Raw genomic sequence first — 21,890 nt, 5'->3', positions numbered from 1 at the left:
TTTTTTGGACCTTTCTTCAGTCCTCGTCTTCTCGCTAGTAATAAACGTGCTTCTCTGCATGCCTATGCGTGCGTCGTTCGCGCGAGTCTACCCTGTATGCGGGTGTGCGGATCTCGCCAGCGAGCCAAAAAGCCGCCCGCCTCTGTTGCCGAATGCGACTGTATTCCTTCAGTCACGACGTCCACAGGCAGGATCGTAGGCTGTTTCGTGAGCCTCAGTACTTCAAGATTCCTACATTCCCTTCGCTTTCTGTAGGAGCGATGGACTACGTGGAGTCTGGGCTAGTCGTTTCCCGTTTCTTGCCTTGTAGGTTCCGTTCTTACGGTGTCTTCCATGCACACTCTCACCTCTTGCCACGCCTGCCTTCTGCTTAACAGGCGATTCACGCAAAATTTAGTTTTCGATCGGTTTTCTTCTTTGTGCGCTGCGGAAAACTCGGTGGATCTCGGGTAAAAGCCCTTTCTGTACCGCGAGCGCGCTCGCTCCAGACTCGTGTTTGGCGGCGGCTCCCGTGGCGAATCTCTAGGGCCCAGCATTTTCTCCCCGCCCAGTTTCCCTTTGCATGCCTCGTGAAATCTGTCCTGTTCGGCAGCCCGTTCCCCATCCATCTTCTGTATACAAGCCCCGCGCGGGATGGTTTTGTCGTTTTCACTAAAGATTCCCCAGGCGCACCCACCTGAAATTGTTTCGTCCGCGCAGCAGACAGCAAGCGGAGGCGTTGGAGGGATTGTGTAGAGGCATCGGTCTGCGGCGTCGGGAACGCAGTCGATACAGTCAGCTTTCCGGTATTTCCTCCTGCCTCTGTGTTTGGTCATCACGTGTGGCGCGGGCGCGCGCTTTCGCGCCATTTACGGCCGCGAAGTTTTCCTCCCCCCGCTGCGAACTCACCAACCGCCGTTTATTCGCGGGCGATACTCCGCCCTTTTTTCTGTATAGAACTCGTCCTCCGCGTCTTTCCAATGCTGCTCTAGAGAGGTTTCTGGAGCTTTCCGCTCTTGTGCCGTCGTCTGATACCGAAGCCTCCGCACCTCCTCTTGTTTTCGCCGAGGACCAGGTCTTCTGCGCCGAAGAAGGCATCGGAGACTCAGTATCTTGCCCACTCGGTTTCCTGCGGAAGACGCGCTCGTCGAGGGAGGGTCATTTGGACCTGCCAACGGAGAGCGTGCACGCGCGGAGCTGCCAGTTTGCATGTGGATTCGAAGTCCATTTGGTTCCCTTTTGTGTGCGTCTGTCTGTCCGCGTTCAAAACACACGCGAGGCAGTGTCGCCTGGGTTCTGTCTGCTTCTCGTCTGACTGATTGCCTTTGCGCGTCCTGCGTGCTGGGTTCGTGCAGCCCTCCCCGAAAAGCAGCCGCGCGAGTTTCTCGAGTGGATTCTGCGCATCTCCCTCGGGATGCGAGGCGCCCGGCCTCGCTTCGCTGTCTGCTTTCAAATGGAAACAGCATCTGCGCAGGCGTCGCAGATTCGTGCTGCCTCCTCATTCTTCTCTTCCAAGGCTTGACCCTGTCTTTGTGTGCGTGTAAGGCGACTCTTGAGTTAGCCTCATCCGTCCTCTGGACCGGCGTCGTCCGCACGGTATCGTTTTTCTCTTCTTCCTCTTCCGCACCCCGCCGCCCGCGGAGCGGGAGGTGCGGAGTTCCAGGAGTTTCGCTTTTAGCAAACCATTTCTCCAAGTCGAAAAAAATGGAGGCTGCGCAGACCGTCACCGTCCAGCTGGAGTGCGTCTGCTCGCGGACGCATCCGGGGCAGGCCGTCTGGGTGCTTGGAAACGTTCCTTCGTTCGGAACGTGGAAACTCAACGAGGCGCTGCGGCTTGAAACCAGCCCTGACTCCTTCCCCACCTGGCGGCTGAGCAAGAATGGCGTCCGCATTCCCCGCGAACAAGACGTCGAGTTCAAGTTCGTCATCATGAGCGAAAACAGAGACTATGTCGTCTGGGAACAGATCTGTAAGTCCAAAGCTCGAGCCACGAACGCAGAGACGACACAGACGGAGGCGCTGTAACTCACTCTAACAGCTCTCGTTTCCACTCGCGGAGCACTCCGCAGTCGTCTCTACGCATAAATCAGCCGGAATCACGAACAAATACGTATTGTACCAGCGCACTCCTGCATCCTGCAACGATATCTTCGCATATAGGCTCCATGGATATTTACACGCAGCTGGATGCGCAGCGCGTTTGCAGCGATGCCGGTAACGAAAAAGGGAACGACAGCAGAGGCAGCACACGCAGGGAGGCGGTGGCTGAGCGAAAGTCGCGGCGCAGATCGTTTGCATACTACGAAGCGCTTGACTCCGCTGCGCTCACATAGGTATATGTATGTAGAGCGGTATTTTGCTGTTGCGTCTACGCGCGTGATTACGGTGGCGCGTTCCTTGAAGCTGCAGCGCGGGTGGCGGCCGCCTGCGTTAGAATCTGGAGACGCCAAGTATGTGCACCGACCAACTGGCAAGAAGCGCGTTAGTGAGAGAGCTCGTGAGCGCTGTTTTGTCGATGGGTGTCTCGATCTCTGTTTTCTCTGTTTCGTTTCCGCCTCGAAGCAAGTAAGACATTCTGGGGGCTCTCGGGTTCTCGCTTTTCCGCATGCCAGTCGAGGGACCGGTCCTCGCGTCGACGTCTCTATGCGGCGTGTGGAGGCGCTTGTTTCACGCGTTACTTTTCCCTCGTTTTCTGTGTGTTTGACTTCTGTGAGGCGCCGAGGGACTCACGAGCTCCGCCTGCGTCGTGGATTCTCATGAGACGCGTGCGATCTGTGTGCTCGCGATACTGAGTCGCGGCATGTAACGGCGCTTGCCTCTTCTTCGAAATACGCCGCTTTCTGTGGGGGCGCATGCAAGCGGCCGACCCCGGTTGTGACTCGCAGAGAGAGAGATAGCGATGCCGAAAAGAGACAGTTAAAGAGAGAAGAGACGCCTGGCGGCGTCCGCTGGAAACAAGCCAGAAAGACCCTTGATCCCTCACCTTTTGTCTCCCGTCCTTCTGTTGGCCGTCTTCCCATGGGCGTATCCTTATCTATATCTATATGTTTCTCTAGATCTACATCTGTATATCTCTCTACGTGAATGTATGTATGTGTGACGCCCTGCCGCTGGAATTGAGACACGCTTCGTGTTTCGCTGTGCGGTAGGAGGAAGCGAACGCCGCCGCGTTCACTCCTGCGCGCATCTACGCCGGCACATTGCGCAATATATGGAAATCGAAGAATTTGCCTAGAGACGACGATCTCTGACAACGTTCCTTGACCAGAGGGAGATTCTCACGCAACGCACTGCATCAAACAGTCGTTTTTGCGTGACGTTCGTTTCTGCGACGTGCTGCCTGCGGACTCTCAGACAATCGCAAGATCTGCACAGGCTCGCCGATCGTTTACCGATGTACATTCGGTAAGTTCCTTTTTTCGAGACGCATGCAGTCAACCCCCGGCCCCCGCATGTGACCCTTCCACTCGCGCGTTTCTCTCGGCACTGCGGAACAACACGCTCTCCACTCCCGTTCTTACCTTGAGATCGACCGACATGCGGAGAAATCCAGACACACTCGCGTACCTGTCGCTGCCTTTTTCTCCGCCTCTGCATGCGAAGGGAGACAGAATACGGGGCTGCGCCGAAGAGGGCATCCATGCACATCGACGTAGAGATACGAGTGCGTGCGTGTGTATCTCCCTCACGGGTGTTGCGCTTCAACAACGCGTGAGGAGGAGACGCGCAGCCGCCTGTTTCTGGTGGAGCGCGAGGAGAAAGGCGACGCCTGCTGGCTGCCGCTGGGGTCCTCTGAACACCAGTTGACAAGGAGTTTCTTTTTGCTGCGTTTTCAGACGATTGGCAAAGCGAAACGATCCCTTGGGAGTAAGTCTTCGGCGTGCCAACAGAAAGAAAAGCCTTTCAGATTTCGCGTTCCGTTCCTTCTTTTGAGGCACACAGCTCGCGTGTCCGAGCCCGCCTGTGGAGGCGCAGAAGAAAACGACAGTAGCGTGGGACGAATAAAGCGGAGAGCTGCAGAAATACAACTGCCTGTTTTCTGTGGATTTTTCGGGTTTGCAGGCCTCCCTCGAAGAACTTGAAAGTCGACTTGAAGTTGTCTCCTGGCGCAGACACGCAGACGCAGCAGCCAACGTGGATGGTGAGGCGCGCGACGCACGCAATCGCTTCTGCTTCGTTGCACTTCCATTTTCTTGCCTCTGGCTTCTCTACACGCTCTTTAAGCGACTTCGGTCCTTCCTTTACGTTCGCACCCTTTTTTTTCGCGATTTTTTCGTGTCGGTTTCCGGTCGCCGCTGCCGGTGCGGCTTCATGGAGTCACTCTCTTTTCGAGGGACGAGACGCACGTTCGCTGCTAAATCTTGTGCGATTCTCTGCTTTAAGCGGCTTTGACCGATGCGCTTCGCCGTCCTTTCTTCTGCGTGGCTTCCCATTTCAGGGCCGGTCGCCAGACACCGCAGCCTCGCCGCTGCAGCGGCTGTCGTCGGGTGTGGATGTGCTTTCGTTGGGCTCCTCTCCGGCGATTTCGCTCTCCACGTCATCGCTGGGCGGCGGCTCGTCTTCGCCGTACTCGGTCGCGAGTCGCCTGCTGGACGCGGGGGAAGCAGGCTGCGACGACGCCGCCGAGAAGCGCGCAGGAAAATCTGGAAAGGTCGAGGGCGGAGGCGAGCTGCCGTCGCCGTCTCTCGCGCGAGTTGTCGCGGGCGAGCGAAGTGCCCGCAGCTGGCGTGAGAAAATCGAAGTCGTGAAGGACGTCATCACCGCGGCACTCAAGGATGGAAGACTCAAAAACGAACAGGAGACAGGTGAGGAAAATACCGGGAGTCTCGCTGACATCCAGGCAACATCGTCCGCGCGAAGCAGAATACCGAAGGGGCCGTTCCGCGGGTTGCAACGCTCGACTGTCAACACGAGTTTCGCCGGGCGGGAGCGTCCACAAGAGCGAAACACCGAGAGACACCAAACGGACGCGTCGCCGGGGCGCTGGGGGGCGAGCAACCCTATAAACACCGACTTGACGCAGAAGCAAACTTGGAAAGGCGGATCTAACTCTTGCTTGGATGTCTTGTTTACCTTATATCTGCTTGCTATAGCCCCTGCTTTCCACGGTTGTGTGCTACCGAAGAAAGCAGTGACTGCACAGAGCGGCCTCTGCGTATGCAGACATTGAGAAAATATTGTCAGTTGTGTTGTCGGATTTTCGGCCTTCAGTCAATCTCATCGACTCCCTGGCGTACTGCAGCATCTACCTGCGCTTCGTTTCGCAAGGCGACATCGTAAGTCATCCCCTCTTTGATGCTTTCTGCAGGCAGTGGACTTCTCTCGTTTGCCCGCTCCGTCTCCGCGCGGGCCTTCCCCGTCGCGTCCGCTGGGGTGCCAGTCGGCGCTTCGTCTTTTTTCCTTCCAGAAGGCGTCGGTCGAAGCGCTTGGTGTCTCGAGTGTTTGCTCCCTTTCTTTTGGCTGTTCACGCGGCGTCTGTTCACTTTTGCTCTTTCTTTTTTCTCTTTTTTTCTTCAGCCGTGCGCGGAGGACGGTCGCCACTTCCGGCCGAATCATCACGCGAATCTCTCCAAGGACCTCTGTCTCCTCCTGGAGCAAGTGATGCTGGAAGTGAACTTCAAAGACGACGTGATGGTAGGAAGACAGCGGCAGGAAATCTGCCCCTCGCGTGTTTGCCTCTCTCGGGCGCTTGACTCTTCTCACCGAGGCAGAGGCAGTCGCGGCAACACACTGAGACTCGACACCCTTGCATAGACGTTTGTACGATTAAAAAAAAAAACGAAACAGGAACCAGACGTCGCCGCTCTTCCGTTGTGCGCTGCGCTCGCTGGCCTGGGTTCCGCAGCTTTCGCAGCGTTGTTCAGCTCTTTTTTGTCTTTTTTCCTTTCTTTTTTGCTCGCTGCCGTCCGTCCTTTCTGGGGTTGTGGGTGGATCAGGCTTCGTATGGGTGTGCTGCGGGCCTTTTTTTTTCATTTAGTCCGACGCAATTCGTCTCCTGGCGCGTTCGATTGCCCCGTCGCTGCCTTCCTTCGGCGCGGCGTTCACTGCCGCACAGCCGCTCACGCGGATTCGCGACATTGCACATCGAAACGACATTCCCCCCGAGTTGAAAAATGTAAGATCATCCGCAACGGGTGCGTGCATATATATATATATATATGTATGTATGCATGTATGCATGTATGTATGTATGTATGTATGGCTGTCTGTATATGTATATATATGTGTGTATGTATATGTATGCATGTATGTATGTTTGTATACGTATGTATGTATGTCTGTCTGTATATGTATATATGTGTGTATGTATATGTATGCATGTATGTATGTTTGTATACGTATGTATGTATACGTATGCGTGCATGCATATATATGTATGCAGACATGGTTGCATATATGTTTATGTATGTATATGTGGGTTGTCGCGGTCTGCTCGCGGTTTCTGGGCTGCAGGCTGCGCGAGTCGCGCCTCACGTCTCTTTTTTTTCGTGCGGCGCTCCTTCTCTCCGTCTCCGCCTCGTGGGGAGTTTCCTCTCCTGCAGAGCTTTCTCGTGGGTTTGCTCCCTCGTTTCGCGTCGCGTCGTTCACTCGTGTGGAGATTTCCTTGTTTTTCAGGAAATCAAACACACGATTCAGAACAAACTGCACCGGTGCGCCGGTCCGGAAGACCTCGTCACGACTGCGAAGCTTCTCAACCGCATTCACGGCAACCGCGGCGCCTATCCGTCAGAGTTCGTCGCGGAGTTCGAGCGCTTTTACGACGTGAGAACCCAACGAAGATATCGCAAGAAACAGAGATTCGTGGCCTCACAACAGAGACCTCAAAGCGCACCCACGCATGCATATGTGTTATCAACATCATGTGGGTATCTGTCCGCATGCGTGTTTTTATCTTTGTCGGCGTACTCCGCATTCACATGCGGTGCGTCTTGCCTCGTACCGGCGTACAGAGACACGCATAATTACATTCTCCAGATCCTTTACTTCTCTACGTATGTGCATATCTATGTAAAAAACCCATGTGTAGGTGCGACTCCATCTTTAGCGTTATTCATCCACACGCGCATGCCTGGCGGCTATGTCCATATCTCATATATAAGCAAGCGTCTGCGGACACTTACACAAATGTCTAAGTTTGGTCATATATATGTATATATACGTTTTTATGAATGCCCCCTTTCTCGCACGTCTCTAGGGGCTGCGTTATCTCTGTCAACCGCCGGCGCTTTTTACTTTTTCCCTCAGGAGCTGCGGCGCTTCTTCAATGCGACGGACTTGGAGACGCGACTTCGCGAACTTCGCCATCAGGAAGATCCCCGCGCGGCTGAACTTATCGAGTGAGGCTCATTAGAATTCGTCGCATCCAGGGCTGCCTTCTGCGGGAAGTCATTGTGCGCTCTCCGCGGTCTCGACTCTACAAGCGATTTCGAGCGCCGCCCGGGATTTCGTTTTTCTGTCTATGTTGAAGCTTGTCATCGAATTGTGTCGCCTGCAGCGCTGCGTAGTCCTGCGGAGGCGCGCGCTGTGTTTTCCCTAGAAGAGTTTTTCTGCCTCTGTCGCACTCTATTTGCGTCTCTGTGTGATTTGCGGCTTGGAGAAGACATCTCTGCACTCCACATCGCATGGCTTCCGCGTGCCTCTCCGCTGGCTCGGATCGAGACCACATTCCAAATGCGGAGTATCCAGCCACATACAATATATATATATATAGGTATGTATCCGAGGCCGCCAGACGTGTGGTTGTCTCCTTTTCACTCCGTACGACGGGCGCTGTGCTTTGTCTTTGTTTTCGTTTTGTCGCTGGATAGACGGTTCTTGGAGTCGAAGGCGCGCAGTGACGACCCGAATGCGGGGTTGACAAAGTTGCTAGTCACGCTGTCGGTATGCGTCGAGCTGCGATCCTCGTTCGCCTGCCAGCTGCGCGACAGCGGCCCGGTTTTCCACCACCAAGAAGTTCACCAAGTCCAAGAAATGTGAGTTGGGTTTTCCTCAGAGTTTCTAGCATTTCTGCTGCGACTCCGCGCTTCTAGCACAATGCTAGAAGCCACTCGAACGTGCATGTTCACACACATATATCCATCTTTTTTTCTGTATTTACCTATATCTATATCTATAGATCTATAGCTGTATCTATCTATATCTGTATCTGTATATCACCGTCTATCTATCTATATGTATCTTTATCTATCTGTCTCTATCTCTATCTCTATATCTCTGTCTCTGTCTCTATCTCTATCTCTCTATATATCTATATCTATATATCTATATCTACATCTACATCTATATCTATCTATCTGTCTATCTCTATTTCTATATCACTCTCTGTTTACGTATATATATATGGCTGGATGAAGGTGGCGATATAGCGTTTTTTTTCCGGCCTCAAATCTCTTTCGTTCGTCATTTTATCTTCCGCAGCACGGTCACTCTTCGCTCGTCTCGGCACCATCGTGACCGATTTTTCGCATGCAGAACGCAGCGGCTCGGCTCATGAGCAGGCTTGCGTCATCTCCTGTATCTAAATAGCCTGCGCATGTATTCTATACGCTTTTCACTGTTCCTCCGCCATCTCCCGCAGGCGCCTCGCGGAGATCTTTCTTGACGACGTGGCCTTCGTGCTGCTTAGTCGCAGCGAGCAGCTCTTTGGGCAGGTTCTGGACAGCCGTTGGCCTGAGGCGATCGAGGTGAGAAAAAAGCTGCGAACGGGTCTCTCTGGAAATCTTTGACTGCGTGCGAGCGGAAAGCAGGGGTGTGCCGGTGCCAATCTCCAAGTGACTTATATAAATATATACGCATATGTATGTACAGGTTTATGCCTGCGCATATTTGTGTATGTATATATATGTATTTATATACCTATATATATGTATATGTGACTGTGTATATGTTTATATATCAGTATATATGCGTGTATATATTTCAGCGACTTCGGTTTTTTCGCGAAAAGGATTTTTGACTCTCTTGATGCATGCTCATCCTTAAAAACAGGGATATTCGTCGTGCTCGTACGTGGTGCTGACGGAGTTTGCATGCGGGTGCAGGGGGGCATTCGAGCGGCGGCCGCGGTCGTTCATACAATTACCTGAAGAGATCTTTCGCTCTACGCATTTCAGTCTCTTTTTCCCCCACTCTTCGGCTTAGCAGTGGAGCGGTTGGCGAGGATTTTTTCTTCTCAGGCATTGTCCCTCGGAATTCAAAACGTGCGCATCAGCGGCGTGAAGCGGGACGAGTGCCGCGCGTTGGCCAGCGTAAGCTTGTATTTTCTTCTTTTTTCATCCATTTTCGGAGTTTTTTTCTGGGGCGAGACGGACTGTCCTCTGCCGAAGGCGGGTCCTCTTCGTGCGCCTGCTGAGGCGTTTCTTGGAAGATCTCGATTGTAGTCGCTGTCTTCTGTCCGCTGTGCCTCGTCACGCTCTGTGCCGCGTGGCTCTGCTTGTTGACGTATTCATACGCGTGCACCGCCGCGTTCGCCCGGCTGTTTTCCTGCGCTCGCGACTACTTCACCGGTGTGCGTTTCGCACTCGGAATAATAAACACATACTTCCACTCATCTGTATATAAAAATATATATATGCATACATGTATGCATCTTTGTATATCTGTATCTGTATTTGCTTTTTTGTGTGGTTTTCGCCGGTGCATCAGCGTGTTGCTTCAAGCGTCTTTGCTCTCTCTGCATCTCGCCTTATTCTTGTCCTGTAGATATACACCTTTTCGTCTACGTATCGCTTCCCGTGTGCTCCCTTAAAACCCATTTAGAGGCGTGTTTCTGTGTGGGGTGGGCGTTTAGGAGCTTTCTGCGTTGGCGCATCAGCCGTTTCACTCCGAGGACGACTGGCTAGTGCTCAAGGCGTCTCTGGAGCGCTGCCGGCGCCTCTGCGAGGATTTTACCGACCTTCAGATTGCCCTCTTCGCGAACCGCTCGCTCGCCCTCGGGCAGCAGCTCAACCTTCCGCAACACGCCGTCAGGGTGTACTCAGAGGCCGTAATCCGATGCAGCGTTGTTTTTCAGGTAAAACAAAGTTTCTCTGGTCTCGCGGCTTCCTCATCCGCGCTCGTTCATCGCGTGTTTTCGCGGTTAGCAGAGTGGCAGCCTGATCTTCAAGTCTCCTAGCTCTCAGTTGGCACACCTGTCCACCTCTGTGCATCTATCAACGCCCTCACGCACCCAAACATGCCCGCATTTACGCGTGTGGCGGCGCACCACGCCCGTCGCACTGCATCTGCGTTCTTCACAAGGGGCGATGGCGAGGGGCCCTGCCGATCCACCCCCGCGCGGAAATACACACATATATATACATACGTGTATATCTATGTATACGCGTAGAGCGGCGTCGCGCGTTGCGTGCGTCTCTCCTCTGCGACGGTTGTACGTTTTCCATCCCAGTCGTCTCGCTCCTCGCGTGCTTTGTCTGTGCGACTCGCGCGTAAGCGCCCTCGCTGCCCGCCATGCGCGTGTTTTTCGTTTCTTGCCTGTTTTCTCTTCTCTGCGTTTCGCAGATTTCGAAGCTGTGCCGCACGCTGCTGCGGCGGCTGCACTCGCTGCTGAGTCTCCAGCCCTACGACGCGCTGGTGACGGGCGAGGCGGCTGGATCGGTGCTGCTTTTCGACACACTCGAGGCGGGCGTGACTCACTGCCTGCGCCTGAACGCGGGCGCGGAGGCGGAAACGCCTCGCGACGCCGCAAGCCGCCCTAACGGCCGCCCTGCGCTGAACGGCGAGCGTGCCGGGGCGCCGCTCATCCTCGCGGCGCGGGCTGCCAGCGGTGACGAGGAGATCGCGGGGCTTGACGGCCCCCACGCGCGCGTCGTGGCGCTCGTCATCGGGCACGACCTCCCCATCCTCAGCCACCTAGGTGACGCATGCGCCAGTCACGCAGCGCGTGAGAGGCGCTCGCGAGGGGCGCCCCGCCGACGCACTCAAACGCCCGAAATCTGCTTATATGTATATTTATATGTATATATATAGGTACATGTGTGGATGCATAGACGTATGCATGTATCTGAGGATGTATGTGCGGTTGTGCGGTAAGTGGGTGCTTTCATTTCTTTCTCTGCCTAGGCAATTGGGTATCCGAACTTTGTTTGTTTTCTGCCGCCGCCCTTCTCTGCGCCGCCGCTGCGAGCAACGTCACGCAGAGACAGTTTCATAAATTTCGACTGTGTGGATGGTTTTTAGGCGTTCGCGCGCGCCAGAAGGGCGTGCCATTCGTCGCCTGCCAAGAGGCCTCGGCATTCGTCCCCTTTGCCGCAGCGGAGGGAAAAGTTCTCTCGCTGACGGCCGACGCACGGACGGTGCAATTCGAAGTCCTCGAGGGCACCAAGGCTGCGGAGGCGCTCAGTGCGCAGAAGAGACGCGAAGAAAGAGGCGGCGACGCTGGCAAAACGGCAGAAAAGAATGCGCAGACGTAAGAATTCACCGCGTCCTCTGCACCTGTAGATTCAAAATTATGTCTGTATATAGTTATATTTTTGTATATTTTTATATATGTAGCAAACGCTCTGGTGTGCGTGTTGGGCATATCGCGAGTGAAGAGGCTGACGGCCTGTTCAGGCGCGCAGATTCAGTCCTTCGTATGTACGTAGCGCAAGCGGATGAGCCGGTGAACTCGCAAGGTGGAAAGACTTTGTGGAGTGCAACGCGGCACCGGGTGCGTTTCGCCTGGCTTCCCAGCGCGTGTGTTTCGGTGCCTCCCTCTTTCGCGCTCTCTCCGGGCGTGTGCAGGCGTTGTAGGCGCCCTTCGCCTCGGCGTTTCCGCCGTTTCCTCGCATCTTTGCTGTGTTTTTTCCGCGGTGTCGGTCGCTGCGCGGTTTCGGTCCTCTCGGGCTCTGCAGGCCTCTCCAGCTGCTTGCGACGTCGTGCTACCCGTTCTCGAGCTCGATTCCCGCGGAGCTCCTCGCCGCTGCGGCGCCGCCGCGACCGCTCGGAGTCCACGACATCCGCCTCGAGACTTGCGGCTCGAAGGCAGCCACGTGCGCGCGTCTTCGGCTTCTGGTCGAGGAGGCAGAAAACCAAAACGAATTCTCGCCAAACAGCTTCTTGCCTGCGCCAGCCCCCGTCTTCGGCGCCGCCAGGTAAGCGGCAAACACGCATTCGGTCGCTGCTGCGGAGCGTCAACCCCATATCCATGTGCATCGGCCTGTGCGTGTGGGTATCGCTGGGCGTGTGGCTCCCCTCTAAGCATCTGTTTTTATGCTTTGAATCTTGATTCAGCGGAGTGTAAAACCGCGTTTTGGAGCGGCCGTTTCTTCCTGTACGTTTCTATGCAGGTGCAACGCGTATATATATGTATATCTCCACAGACATGTGTATATATATGTATATATATATATATATGTAGAGAAGTGAGTGTATATATGCATGCCAGACCGTCTCGTGAGCACCCTCGTAGATGGTGCAGCGCAGCAGCTGTCTATGGAATTTTTTTTTAGATTTCGAATTTTTTTCAGCTGCTTGGCCTTCCCGTACGGCACCGTCGAGTGGATTCTTCAAGCGCAGGGCAAGACCGAGCAGTTCGGCGCTCTCATCGAGAAACTCGAGACGGCAGCGCCGGTGAGGACGAAGCAGGGTAAAGCGAAAACAGACGATAGAGTCCATTGGCGAAGTCTGGGGAGCGCCAGCTGGTTTTTTTCTCCGCATGTTTGATCTTTCTTTGGATGGTTTTCTGAGTTTTTTTCGATTTTTCAACGCGCATCGTGCAGGGCCCGGAGCTGGACGACGCGACAGCGAAGATGCAGGATCTCGTCATGCATGTGGCGCTTCCGGAAGACCTCATCCTGCCAGTCGTCGAGTGCTTCGGCGCTCGCTCGCGCCTCGTCGTGCGCTCCTCCGCGAACGTAGAAGACCTCAAAGGTACAATAGGCGAAAGGAATCAGACAGGATTCAAAGCCAGCTGCAGTCCGCCGTCACTCGACGAATCCATGTATATTTCTAGATCTCACTCCATCTCCCTCGGTGCATCCATCCAAATAATAGGGTAAACAAAGCGCTAGTCACATACGAAGCCCAAACACAGATACAGCCGGTCCCCGCGGTCTTACTCCTCGTGCGAAAAAAACATGTATACATACATGCATATCTATGTGTAATTATACGTATGTATATACATACATAAACGTATCCGTATATATATATATATATATATGAATAAATATGTATATATATACATATATTTATATATATGCATAAATATCTGTATATCTGAAACGCGCCGCTCTGGAAGCGTTTGGGCTGCGTCCGTAGGAGCGGTTGTGGCTCCGCGAGTAGCAAAGGCCACCCGCGAGCGTGTTTGTTTTGTAGGAATGTCTGCGGCGGGCTTGTACGAGTCTGTCGCGAACGTGTCTGTCGGGGACCTCAACGCCTTTCAGTCGGCGGTGGCGACGGTCTGGGCGTCGCTCTACTCGCGTCGCGCGACTCTGGCGCGGCGCGCGGCCGGCATTCCTCAGGTTCGCTTTTTTTGCTTTTTCACGCGTGAAATGTAGGCGTGAAGATTGAGGCGGGCGCTTCAAGCTCAGAGAGAAACGCTGGCATCCAAAAAAAAAGAGAAAAGTGGACACAGTGTCACTCAGACGCTGGCCTGCGCATCGCACAGTCGAGGGTGTGGAAGCTCGTATTCGTTTTCACCCACGAAAAGGCAGTTCGCGCTTCCCCGTCGGCTGTCACATATGGGATTAACTCTCGATGCGTCTGCAGACATGCGATTATCCACACAGATACACGGACTCACATATACCTGCACGTACGCATGTGCATGGATATATATCGTATACACATATGCATGTACATGGATCTATATCATTATACACATATGCGTGTACATGTACACATATATGTATATATGTATATGTATATTTGTGTTTGCCTGCCTTTAATTGTGCCTATGAGATTGCGTGCGAGTGCGTTGTGGCTGCGCGTGTGCTTGGTGTGCAGCATCAAGCGTGCATGGCAGTGCTTATTCAGGACTTGGTGACTCCCGAGCTGAGTTTCATTCTCCACACAGTAAATCCGCTGGACACTCGAGAGGGCAACCGACTGTACGCAGAGATCGCGCCAGGCTTAGGCGAGACGCTCGCCGGCGCAAGCACGCGAGGCTCGCCCTACCGAATGACCGTCGATAAAAGAACAGGTTCGTGCGCCAGGGAACGAGAGGCGACACGCAATCTATATATCCATATATATATATATGCATATATATTCACTTTTTTGTGCAGGATGTGTGTATGGGCACGTCGTGTGGCGATGGGTCTGCAGGGAAACGGGTCGGGGTCGACTTGAGGACACGCGATCGCATTGGAGCGTGTTTCTTGAGCACTGTTTTCTGCATTTTCTTCGGTTCCCTTGTCTTTTCAGGCGAACTCCACATGCTGGCTTTCTGTAACTACAGCACATCTCTCGTCCCGGTCATGCCGAGGACCAGGAGTTTCACGACGCGTAAGTTTTAGCCAACTTGCCTTTTCCTCGTTCCTGCCGCGGCAAGCGTCGAGACCGCTCTCAGATCGCGCTGTGACCCCACGCGATTCTGCAGCCCTCTCTCACCATATATATATATATATAAACATCTTTATAGACATATCTATGGATGTCCGTGTATACGTATGTGTACAGATACACTGTGCCTGCAGCATGTCGTGTGTTTCGGCTGGTGAGGCGTGCGACTCGCGCTGAGGCTCTGCGTGAATACTTTCTTTCAAAATATCTGACAGCGACGCCGCGTCCACGCTTCCCCTGTCCTCTTGTCTGCGCAGGCATACCTACACACATGCATACGTGTATATTTATTTGCTTACTGACTTGAGTGGAAGCCGTTATGGAGGCGAGGGGTGGAGTCTGCAGGTTGGGTCAACTCCCGTGAAGCGTTCTACACTCGCGCGCACGCTTTTTCCCGACGCTGAGAGGCGCCCTGCAGTTCTCGTGTCTGCGCCTGTCCGCGTGGAGTCTGTAGGGCCTCGCGCGCCGGCAGTCGCGGGAGCCCCCCCCCCCCACCTCTCCACCCCCAGCCACATTTTCTACTCTCTTTTTTCCTCCAGTGCGCGACGGGCAAGTCCTGCAGCAGGCAGCGCCGAGCGTCACGCCTTCGGCACTGGTGAAGGCGAAAGTCGTGGACTACACGATGGAGCCGATGACCCAGGACCTCGGGTACAGAGTTCATGTTGCGCATCGGCTGGCCGCCGTCGCCGCGACGCTCGAGGCGAAGCTCGACGGCCCGCAGGTACAGAGGCGACGGCCGACGCGTTTGCAGCCGCCCGACCAGCCCCTTCCGCTCCGATAATCTGTATAGTCCTGTATCTATCTTCTGTTACAGTATGCAGGGGGTGTATAGCCGCACTCGCGAGCGAGCTGCTGTTTCGTAGGGCCGCGCGGTGGCGCTATCGCGGCGAGCTGAGGGAGCCGGCGCGCAGTAGACAGACAGAAAAACGTGCGTGCGCCTGCTTCGTCGCACGGTGGCGGCCGATGTCTGCGACGCCTGTGTTTAGCGATGGATGCGCAGAGCGAGGATACTATACAGGCATGAGAAACGGGCAAAGCAAAGACATACGAGTCTGCAGAAACCGACACATCTCTGTGCACCAGGAGACGCAAATGATGTGTTTTCGAGTGCGCGCCGTGCAGCGGCAGTGGCGGTGCACCGGACCCCCTTCGGCTTACCTGCGTGTGTTTTTTTCTCGCGCTTGCAGGACGTCGAGGGCGTCATTGCGGGCGACGCGATCTGGATCGTCCAGTCGCGACCGCAGAGTTTTGCAGAGTGAAAGAACGAAGAGACGGCAGAAACTCACGAGCCGACGGGCGACCCTATTCGTATGCTTGCGAGTTCTGCTGCTCTCTGGGCCTAGCGCGCGGCCGCAGCAGACACGACGCCTGTCGTAGGCATGTTCGTAAGAGTGTGTTTCTACACACTCATGTCTCTGTTTGTGTATGTCTTTGTGCGCATGCGGACATGCATGCACGCGTGAGTCTTGGGGAACTGGGACAGGAGGTTTCCGCGTATACGTACGTGTGTGCGTCGTCCTCGCCTGTCTCTGTATGCATATTGACGTTTGTGTATGTAGCTAGAAGGCATCTCGCTAAAACGAGCGGAAGCGTGTTCTACATCGGTCCAGAACCGTGCCAGATCGCTTTTACACTTTTGTCTTTCAACGGCCGCGACCAGAGGCGCGCATAGACAGCCTCGAGCACCCTCAAGAGCCGTAGAGCGTCCCCTGCCACCACGCGACTTTGAAACAACACTCTTGATTTAGCCTTCGCCTCCAACTACGGCAGATGTTTGGTCCAGTGGCGCCTTTCAGACGAATCTGTGAATGGAGAACGACGTGCGCGCCATCAGTGTATAGTGCTGCCGACACGGAGCTACCGCCTGCGCGCACAGCATGTACGGAGACACAGATCATAGGCCACGTATCGGGCGTATCACATTCTGCGCAGCTGTCGTTTGTCGAGCTGCGATAAAAAACGGTAGGACTCGAGTCGACCAACGGCAAAAGGGAGATGCATCCTGCCCGGCCTGGGGACGCACACTCGCAGCGACGCGACGTCCTCTGCCTCTAGGATCAGTTCCTAGCTATCTCCGCACAAATACATATATATATGCATATACATATATATGTATACATGTATATAGGATTCCCTTTCCACCGGCGCCTCCGCTTGACGAGGATGTGGAGCTCAGCAGTTTCCCATGGCCTGACTTGAAGTGCGTCGACGCGCAAAGCTGAACGCAGGTTAATCATGTCCGCACCAGAGGCATTTCCTAAACCCCTAAGCGTCTGCAAACGAACTTGCTCTAAAGCGAGTATCGGCAGGGTAACGTTCCGAGTTGGACCTCCTCATATATCCACTCGAATCGTGCTTCTATCTTCCGTTCTATTTTCGCTACACACATTTCTGCATTCACACAAAATGCACGCAGACGGCGCACTTCTCTGACGAGGCGGTGTGTCTGCGCTCGCCCGCCTGGTTACCCGTGACCGGTATTTCCTGCGTCTTTCATCGTGCAGAGAAAGCACGCTGCTTGCACGGGCGCACTTCACTCTCTACAAAAGTCGTTTTTGATTGCTTCAGCGATCTACACTGCGCCGCTGTTTGGAGAAAACTCACGAAACCGCGAGCGGCCTCGCGCGGGGACGCGGGATCGGCGGCAGCGCCTTCCGGGAAAGACAAGCGCGTGTGACACAACACGGACGCGAAAGCTGGCATTCAAGAAGCCACCACGCGTGAGTGTGAGATCCGGGTATTCCGTATAGACTAACATCAAGAACGCGACAACCAAAGTGAATGCCATGATTTTTGTACAGCTTTTTCTGCGATCGAACGCCTCAGCCTTGGAGGCGTTAAATATCATGCGCAGCTTCGTGCGTGGAAATCAGCAGAGCGTTGTCCACGGGCGCCCAGTGCATGTGTGCGGCAGGGACTCGACGACTCGGTCTATCCCCCGGTACTTCAGATACAGCTTTTCTCGCAAGCGCCGCCGAGTCTACAAATCGGGAAGCGAGATGCAGAATCGGGTTGTACCGGCGCAGACCTGCCCGGGCGACGTGTACGCTTCTCCCCCGCCCACTGTTTCGCGGACAGGCGCCTGGCTCAGCCATCCCGTTGTTTCTGGTTTACCGTGTGCCCTAGTCGGTCCAGGGGCTCACCCGGCCTGTCCCAGGAATACTTTTTGGTGAACCGCTGAATCCGTTCCCACATGGGGGCCGTAGTAGTAGTCTGTTGGATGGAGGCGAGACGCACGCCTCTCGACTCCACAAGACGTCTCTTTGGTTTCGTTTTTCGAAACAAAATTGCAAGGTCAGGTTCTGGAGACGCTTCGAGTCTTCGTCCGGCGAACTGCGCAAGCGTGTTCCCACAACACTCCAAGACAGAGAGACACACGCCGCCCGCCCCCCTGCGTGACCGCAGAGCCGGGGACAGCAACAAGAAAAGAAGGCAGGGCTCTCTCTGGTGTACGCCAGCCTCGACTCCTCGACGGGGGTTGACACCTCCCGTTTTCGGCGGCGAGACGCCACCCAAAGCGGAGACCGCAACATGCAGACCACGAAATAACTCTTTATATATACCTACACAGGAGGACTTTGTGCACGCAAATCACATCAAAATATATAAATATGTTTGATCGCATACTGCGGTACCCTACGACACTCTTCCCGACTGGACATGCAACGCTTTCGCTGCGTAGATGTTCTGCTTCGAAAAGCGAGACTCTTCGCGAGCTGCCGTGTGTCGGCAGCGTGGGCGCCACGCTCTGCGCATGTTTCGCAGAGGTCTCTGCGGGCGCGCCGCCAGCTTTTTCGAGTTTCAGCGCAGCATGTCGGTAGGCAGACACTCCACGGTCACCTCGACGAGGCTCTTCACGAAGTCGTCCATCATCTTCCTCGAGTACGCCGCCGTCGCCGTCAAGCGGATGCGCGGGCGCGCCAGCGGGCAGGCTGGATAGGCTGCGGCGGCAACCATCCAGCCGCGCTTCAGCAGCGCCTGCGAGACGCGAAACACGCGGTCGCCGTCGTTCGGAAAGACAACCGGCAACACGGTGGTGCACTCGACGCCCTCGACTTCGTACTTGCGCTCCGCCGGGTAGTCCTTCGGCCAGTGGCCGTTGCCGGTGACCAGCGCGCGGCGGAGGTACTTGGCGTTCTCTTGCGCCTTCGCGATGCGCCAGCTCTGTTCGCCCTGCATCAGCTCAAAAGCCATCATCGCCCCGCCGGCCGAGTAGGCGGTGAGCGGCGCGGAGAAGACGCTGCCCGGCGCGTGGAAGTCAAGGAAGTCCACCAACTCTTTGTCGCCGGTGATGTAGCCGCCAATGCCGCCGATCGACTTGCTGAACGTGCCGACAATCACATCCGCCGCGCCGGGCATGTTGAAATGCTCCTCCAGCCCGCGGCCGGTCTTGCCCAGCACCCCCAGGCCGTGCGCCTCGTCGAGAATGATGCGGCAGTCGTACTGGTCTGCCAAGCGCCGCACCGTCGGCAAGTCCGCGATGTCGCCGTCCATCGAGTAGACCGACTCAATAATGATCCAGCAGTTGCGGTGTTTCTTGCGGTGCTTCGCCAGGATCTGTTGCAGATGGTGCCAGTTGTTGTGGCGGAAAAACATCTCCTTCGCGCCGCACAACTTCATCCCCGAGCGCAGACTCGCGTGCGCGCGGCTGTCGCCCACGACCAGGTCGTTCTCTTTCGCAACCGCGCAAATCGAACTCATCGTCGCCAAAAACCCCGTGGCGCACAACAGCGAGTCTTCGCGACCAAAGAATCGACCCACAATCTTCTCCAAATCACGCAAAATGCGCGCGTTGCCGCCAAGCATGCGTGCGCCGTGGTTGCCAGTCGACCACGTCCGACCCGCAGCCAACGCTGCTTCTTGAACCTGAACACCGCCACAATACAAATAGAAACACAATGTTCATATTCATACGGATCGATGTGCAGATGCACATGGTTGCGTGGAGAGATGGGGGAGAGGGAGAAGGAGGCCTCGCGCCCTCTCAACAGTTGCGGCGGAATCCGGCTGAGCCGCCAGGCGACTACGCGCCTGTGCACTGCCCGTCAAAAAGAGTTCTACCCGCTGAATCTCCATGCAGGCCTGTGCAGATGTGTGTGTGCATGCGTGTGCACGTCTGGGGATCCGCTGCACAGTGCGTGGAGAGCGAGGCGATTCGCAGCCTTACCAGCGGCTCTCTGACGAAGTCGAGGTAGCTGTAGGAGCTCATGGGGTACGCGCGGACGCCCTCGCAGACGACTTGCGTGTCCTTGACGTTTGTGACTTCGTAGGCAAAGGGCCATAGGTCCTTGGACTTCATGTAGCGTTTCGCGTCGTTGTAGGACTGCATCTCGGTCTCGCCAGGTTTGATTTCGAGTTTGAGTTGCACCTTCTGCATCTGGTAGAAGAACTGGCGCTTGCTGCCGGCGGTGTACTTAATCTTGAGCGCCGTCCAGAGAAAGGAGGCGCGGTCCAGTGCCGCATGCAGCCACTTGGAGAGCAACTCGAGCGCGGTTCCTTCCTGCAGCGCGGCGAGGAAGTCCTGCAGCGCCTGCCGGCCGCCCGCCCGGCGCTTCGCAGCCTTCGCCAGCGCGCTCTCGACATCTTTGTATGCGAGCTGCGACGAGGCGCGCGTGATGGGTAGCAACTGCGTGGCGATCCAACTCCACCGCAGCGAGCCCGCGCTGACTTCGTCGCTGAAGAACGCTAAAACGATTCCAAGCACCGACGCCGACAGAAACGCGCACTGAAAGAAGTCCAAATTCGACGCCCATTCGACGCCCGCGCCGAGAAACGGCGGCGGGCTCGCCCCGCGCGAAAAGTAAGCTGCGCCAGACGCCATTCTGCAACCCTAAACCTTCGCTTCACCAAGAAAACGCGCGACACACCGCAGAAACGAACGACGCGCACTGGCGACTACGCAAAGACAAACCTCCCCACAGTCCGATGCGAGAAAACGCCCGAAACCCCGAACGGCTGGCCGCGCCGGAACGAAGCTGGACTCCCAGTCACGCAGAGCGGGGCGACACGCTGCAGGGACGCCCCGCTGTCTTGTCAAGCTGGAGGACGAGGCCAAATGACAAAACCGAAAACGGGGTTCCGCGCGCCTCGAAAACACCCGACAGAGGGGAGAGGACGGCAAGAGAACTTCGAGGCGTGTCAAGGCAGACTCTCCACCAGCAGGGCGGGCGGTGTGCCTCCTGAGTCGTTGAAGAGAGCGCGGCGACTTGCGCTTGCCTCGGTCTTTCTCTGAAAGCGTGCGGAGGGCGCGGAGAAGATGCTTGAAAGTAAGTATCTCCCTTCTTGCTAGCAAGCACGCGAACAGTCGCGACTGCGCCCCCGAGAAGACAGCCGACGCGACAGCCAAGGAGGACGCAAAGGGGCAGGGAACGCAGAGTTCGCGCGACTCTGTTCGCGCTGCAGATTTGGAAAAACGTGTGGGACGCTGTGAAGCGCAGCGCGGCGGCGGTAAGCGTGGGGTTTCGGAGACGTCTGGAAAAAAAGAAGCGCATGGGGTATGCACAGCGCGTGCTCGTCGGGTCGACGAACGTGGGCTCCCTTGAGCCCGTGGCAAGTCTGCTTGGGCTGACCGGACAGCTGCCGCCCTCAGAGGCACACAAAGGCAGAAAAAGACGAGAGGTTTGGAGTCCACACGCTGGAAGGGAGGCCAGACACCTCGCAAAACCACTTCAGTCCGTGGCCGCCGCCCGCGGACTGCGAGGGAAGACCGCCCCCCGAGAAACAAGAAATGCCTATATCCGTTCGGAACACATCCACACCAGCCAGAGAGAGTTCGAGTCAGAAACGGGATAGAGGGCAAGCGAGAGATCAAACTCGACCAGAGCAAACGTGTGCAACCTTTCTGCCGAGCTCTTTTTTTCTTCTCTCGACTCAAACCCTTCTGTCCTCCTCCCACTCACAATCGTCTGCCTCCGCCGGCCGCGTCCTCCAGAGAGATGATCGCTCGCGCTCGCGTTGTCGTCCCTCCTGCTCAGCATGACTTCTGGCTCCGTGTGTCTCTGTGCGTCTTTTCCTGGAAAGCAAGCGCCGCGTGGCCCAGAAGAAAGTCGCGGCACAGAGCGCCAGCGCAGACAGCGCAAGCAGATACGTTTTCGTGAGGGACGTTGAATGAACGCGGGCTACCCGAAAGAAGCACATCGGCGGTTGAAAGGCGTAGAAATGAGCAATAACGGCACGCGGCGACGTCCATTCACGCAAAGTTAAACGGCAACAAGCCTAGACAGAGTTCGCAGACGCGCGCGGGGGGCGGCTGCCAAGCGCGCGTCGAAAATTTTACGGGGAAACGCACAGGGATGCCCGAGATGCCCGCCCCACGTGGAAAATAAAACGATTTCCCTGCATTGAGCAATGAGCTCTCGGCTCACGTCGCGAGAAACGCACGGAAAAGCGAGCTCCGGCAACGGTTGACTCTGCCCTCTTCGGGC

General features: G+C 55.6%; 2 protein-coding genes across 2 annotated transcripts; one reads left to right on the top strand and one right to left on the bottom strand.

Annotated features, from left to right (window-relative positions):
* Window positions 1-1,683: 1,683 nt before the first annotated feature.
* Window positions 1,684-15,725, top strand: BESB_019550 (pyruvate phosphate dikinase, pep/pyruvate binding domain-containing protein; the record flags this gene model as incomplete). Its single annotated transcript, XM_029360664.1, has 24 exons — window positions 1,684-1,948; window positions 3,334-3,384; window positions 3,816-3,846; window positions 4,042-4,120; window positions 4,418-4,784; window positions 5,191-5,255; window positions 5,497-5,613; window positions 5,957-6,094; window positions 6,595-6,741; window positions 7,225-7,316; window positions 7,788-7,952; window positions 8,558-8,663; window positions 9,156-9,227; window positions 9,770-9,991; window positions 10,480-10,834; window positions 11,158-11,380; window positions 11,814-12,053; window positions 12,429-12,531; window positions 12,681-12,831; window positions 13,279-13,424; window positions 13,909-14,104; window positions 14,329-14,409; window positions 15,006-15,187; window positions 15,654-15,725. 24 exons carry the CDS (start codon window positions 1,684-1,686, stop codon window positions 15,723-15,725), a joined length of 3,666 nt encoding a protein of 1,221 aa, XP_029216023.1.
* A 2,542-nt stretch (window positions 15,726-18,267) lies between these two features.
* Window positions 18,268-20,287, bottom strand: BESB_019540 (putative glycine C-acetyltransferase; the record flags this gene model as incomplete). Its single annotated transcript, XM_029360663.1, has 2 exons — window positions 18,268-19,332; window positions 19,634-20,287. The coding sequence occupies 2 exons, from the start codon at window positions 20,285-20,287 to the stop codon at window positions 18,268-18,270; spliced, it is 1,719 nt and encodes a 572-aa protein (XP_029216022.1).
* Between the last annotated feature and the right edge of the window lie 1,603 nt (window positions 20,288-21,890).

The sequence above is a fragment of the Besnoitia besnoiti genome, chromosome XI, assembly GCF_002563875.1.
Source record: "Besnoitia besnoiti strain Bb-Ger1 chromosome XI, whole genome shotgun sequence".
Taxonomy (NCBI): Eukaryota; Apicomplexa; class Conoidasida; order Eucoccidiorida; family Sarcocystidae; genus Besnoitia; species Besnoitia besnoiti.
Note: the sequence above shows the minus strand (reverse complement) of the source record. Positions and strands in the feature narration are given on the sequence as shown.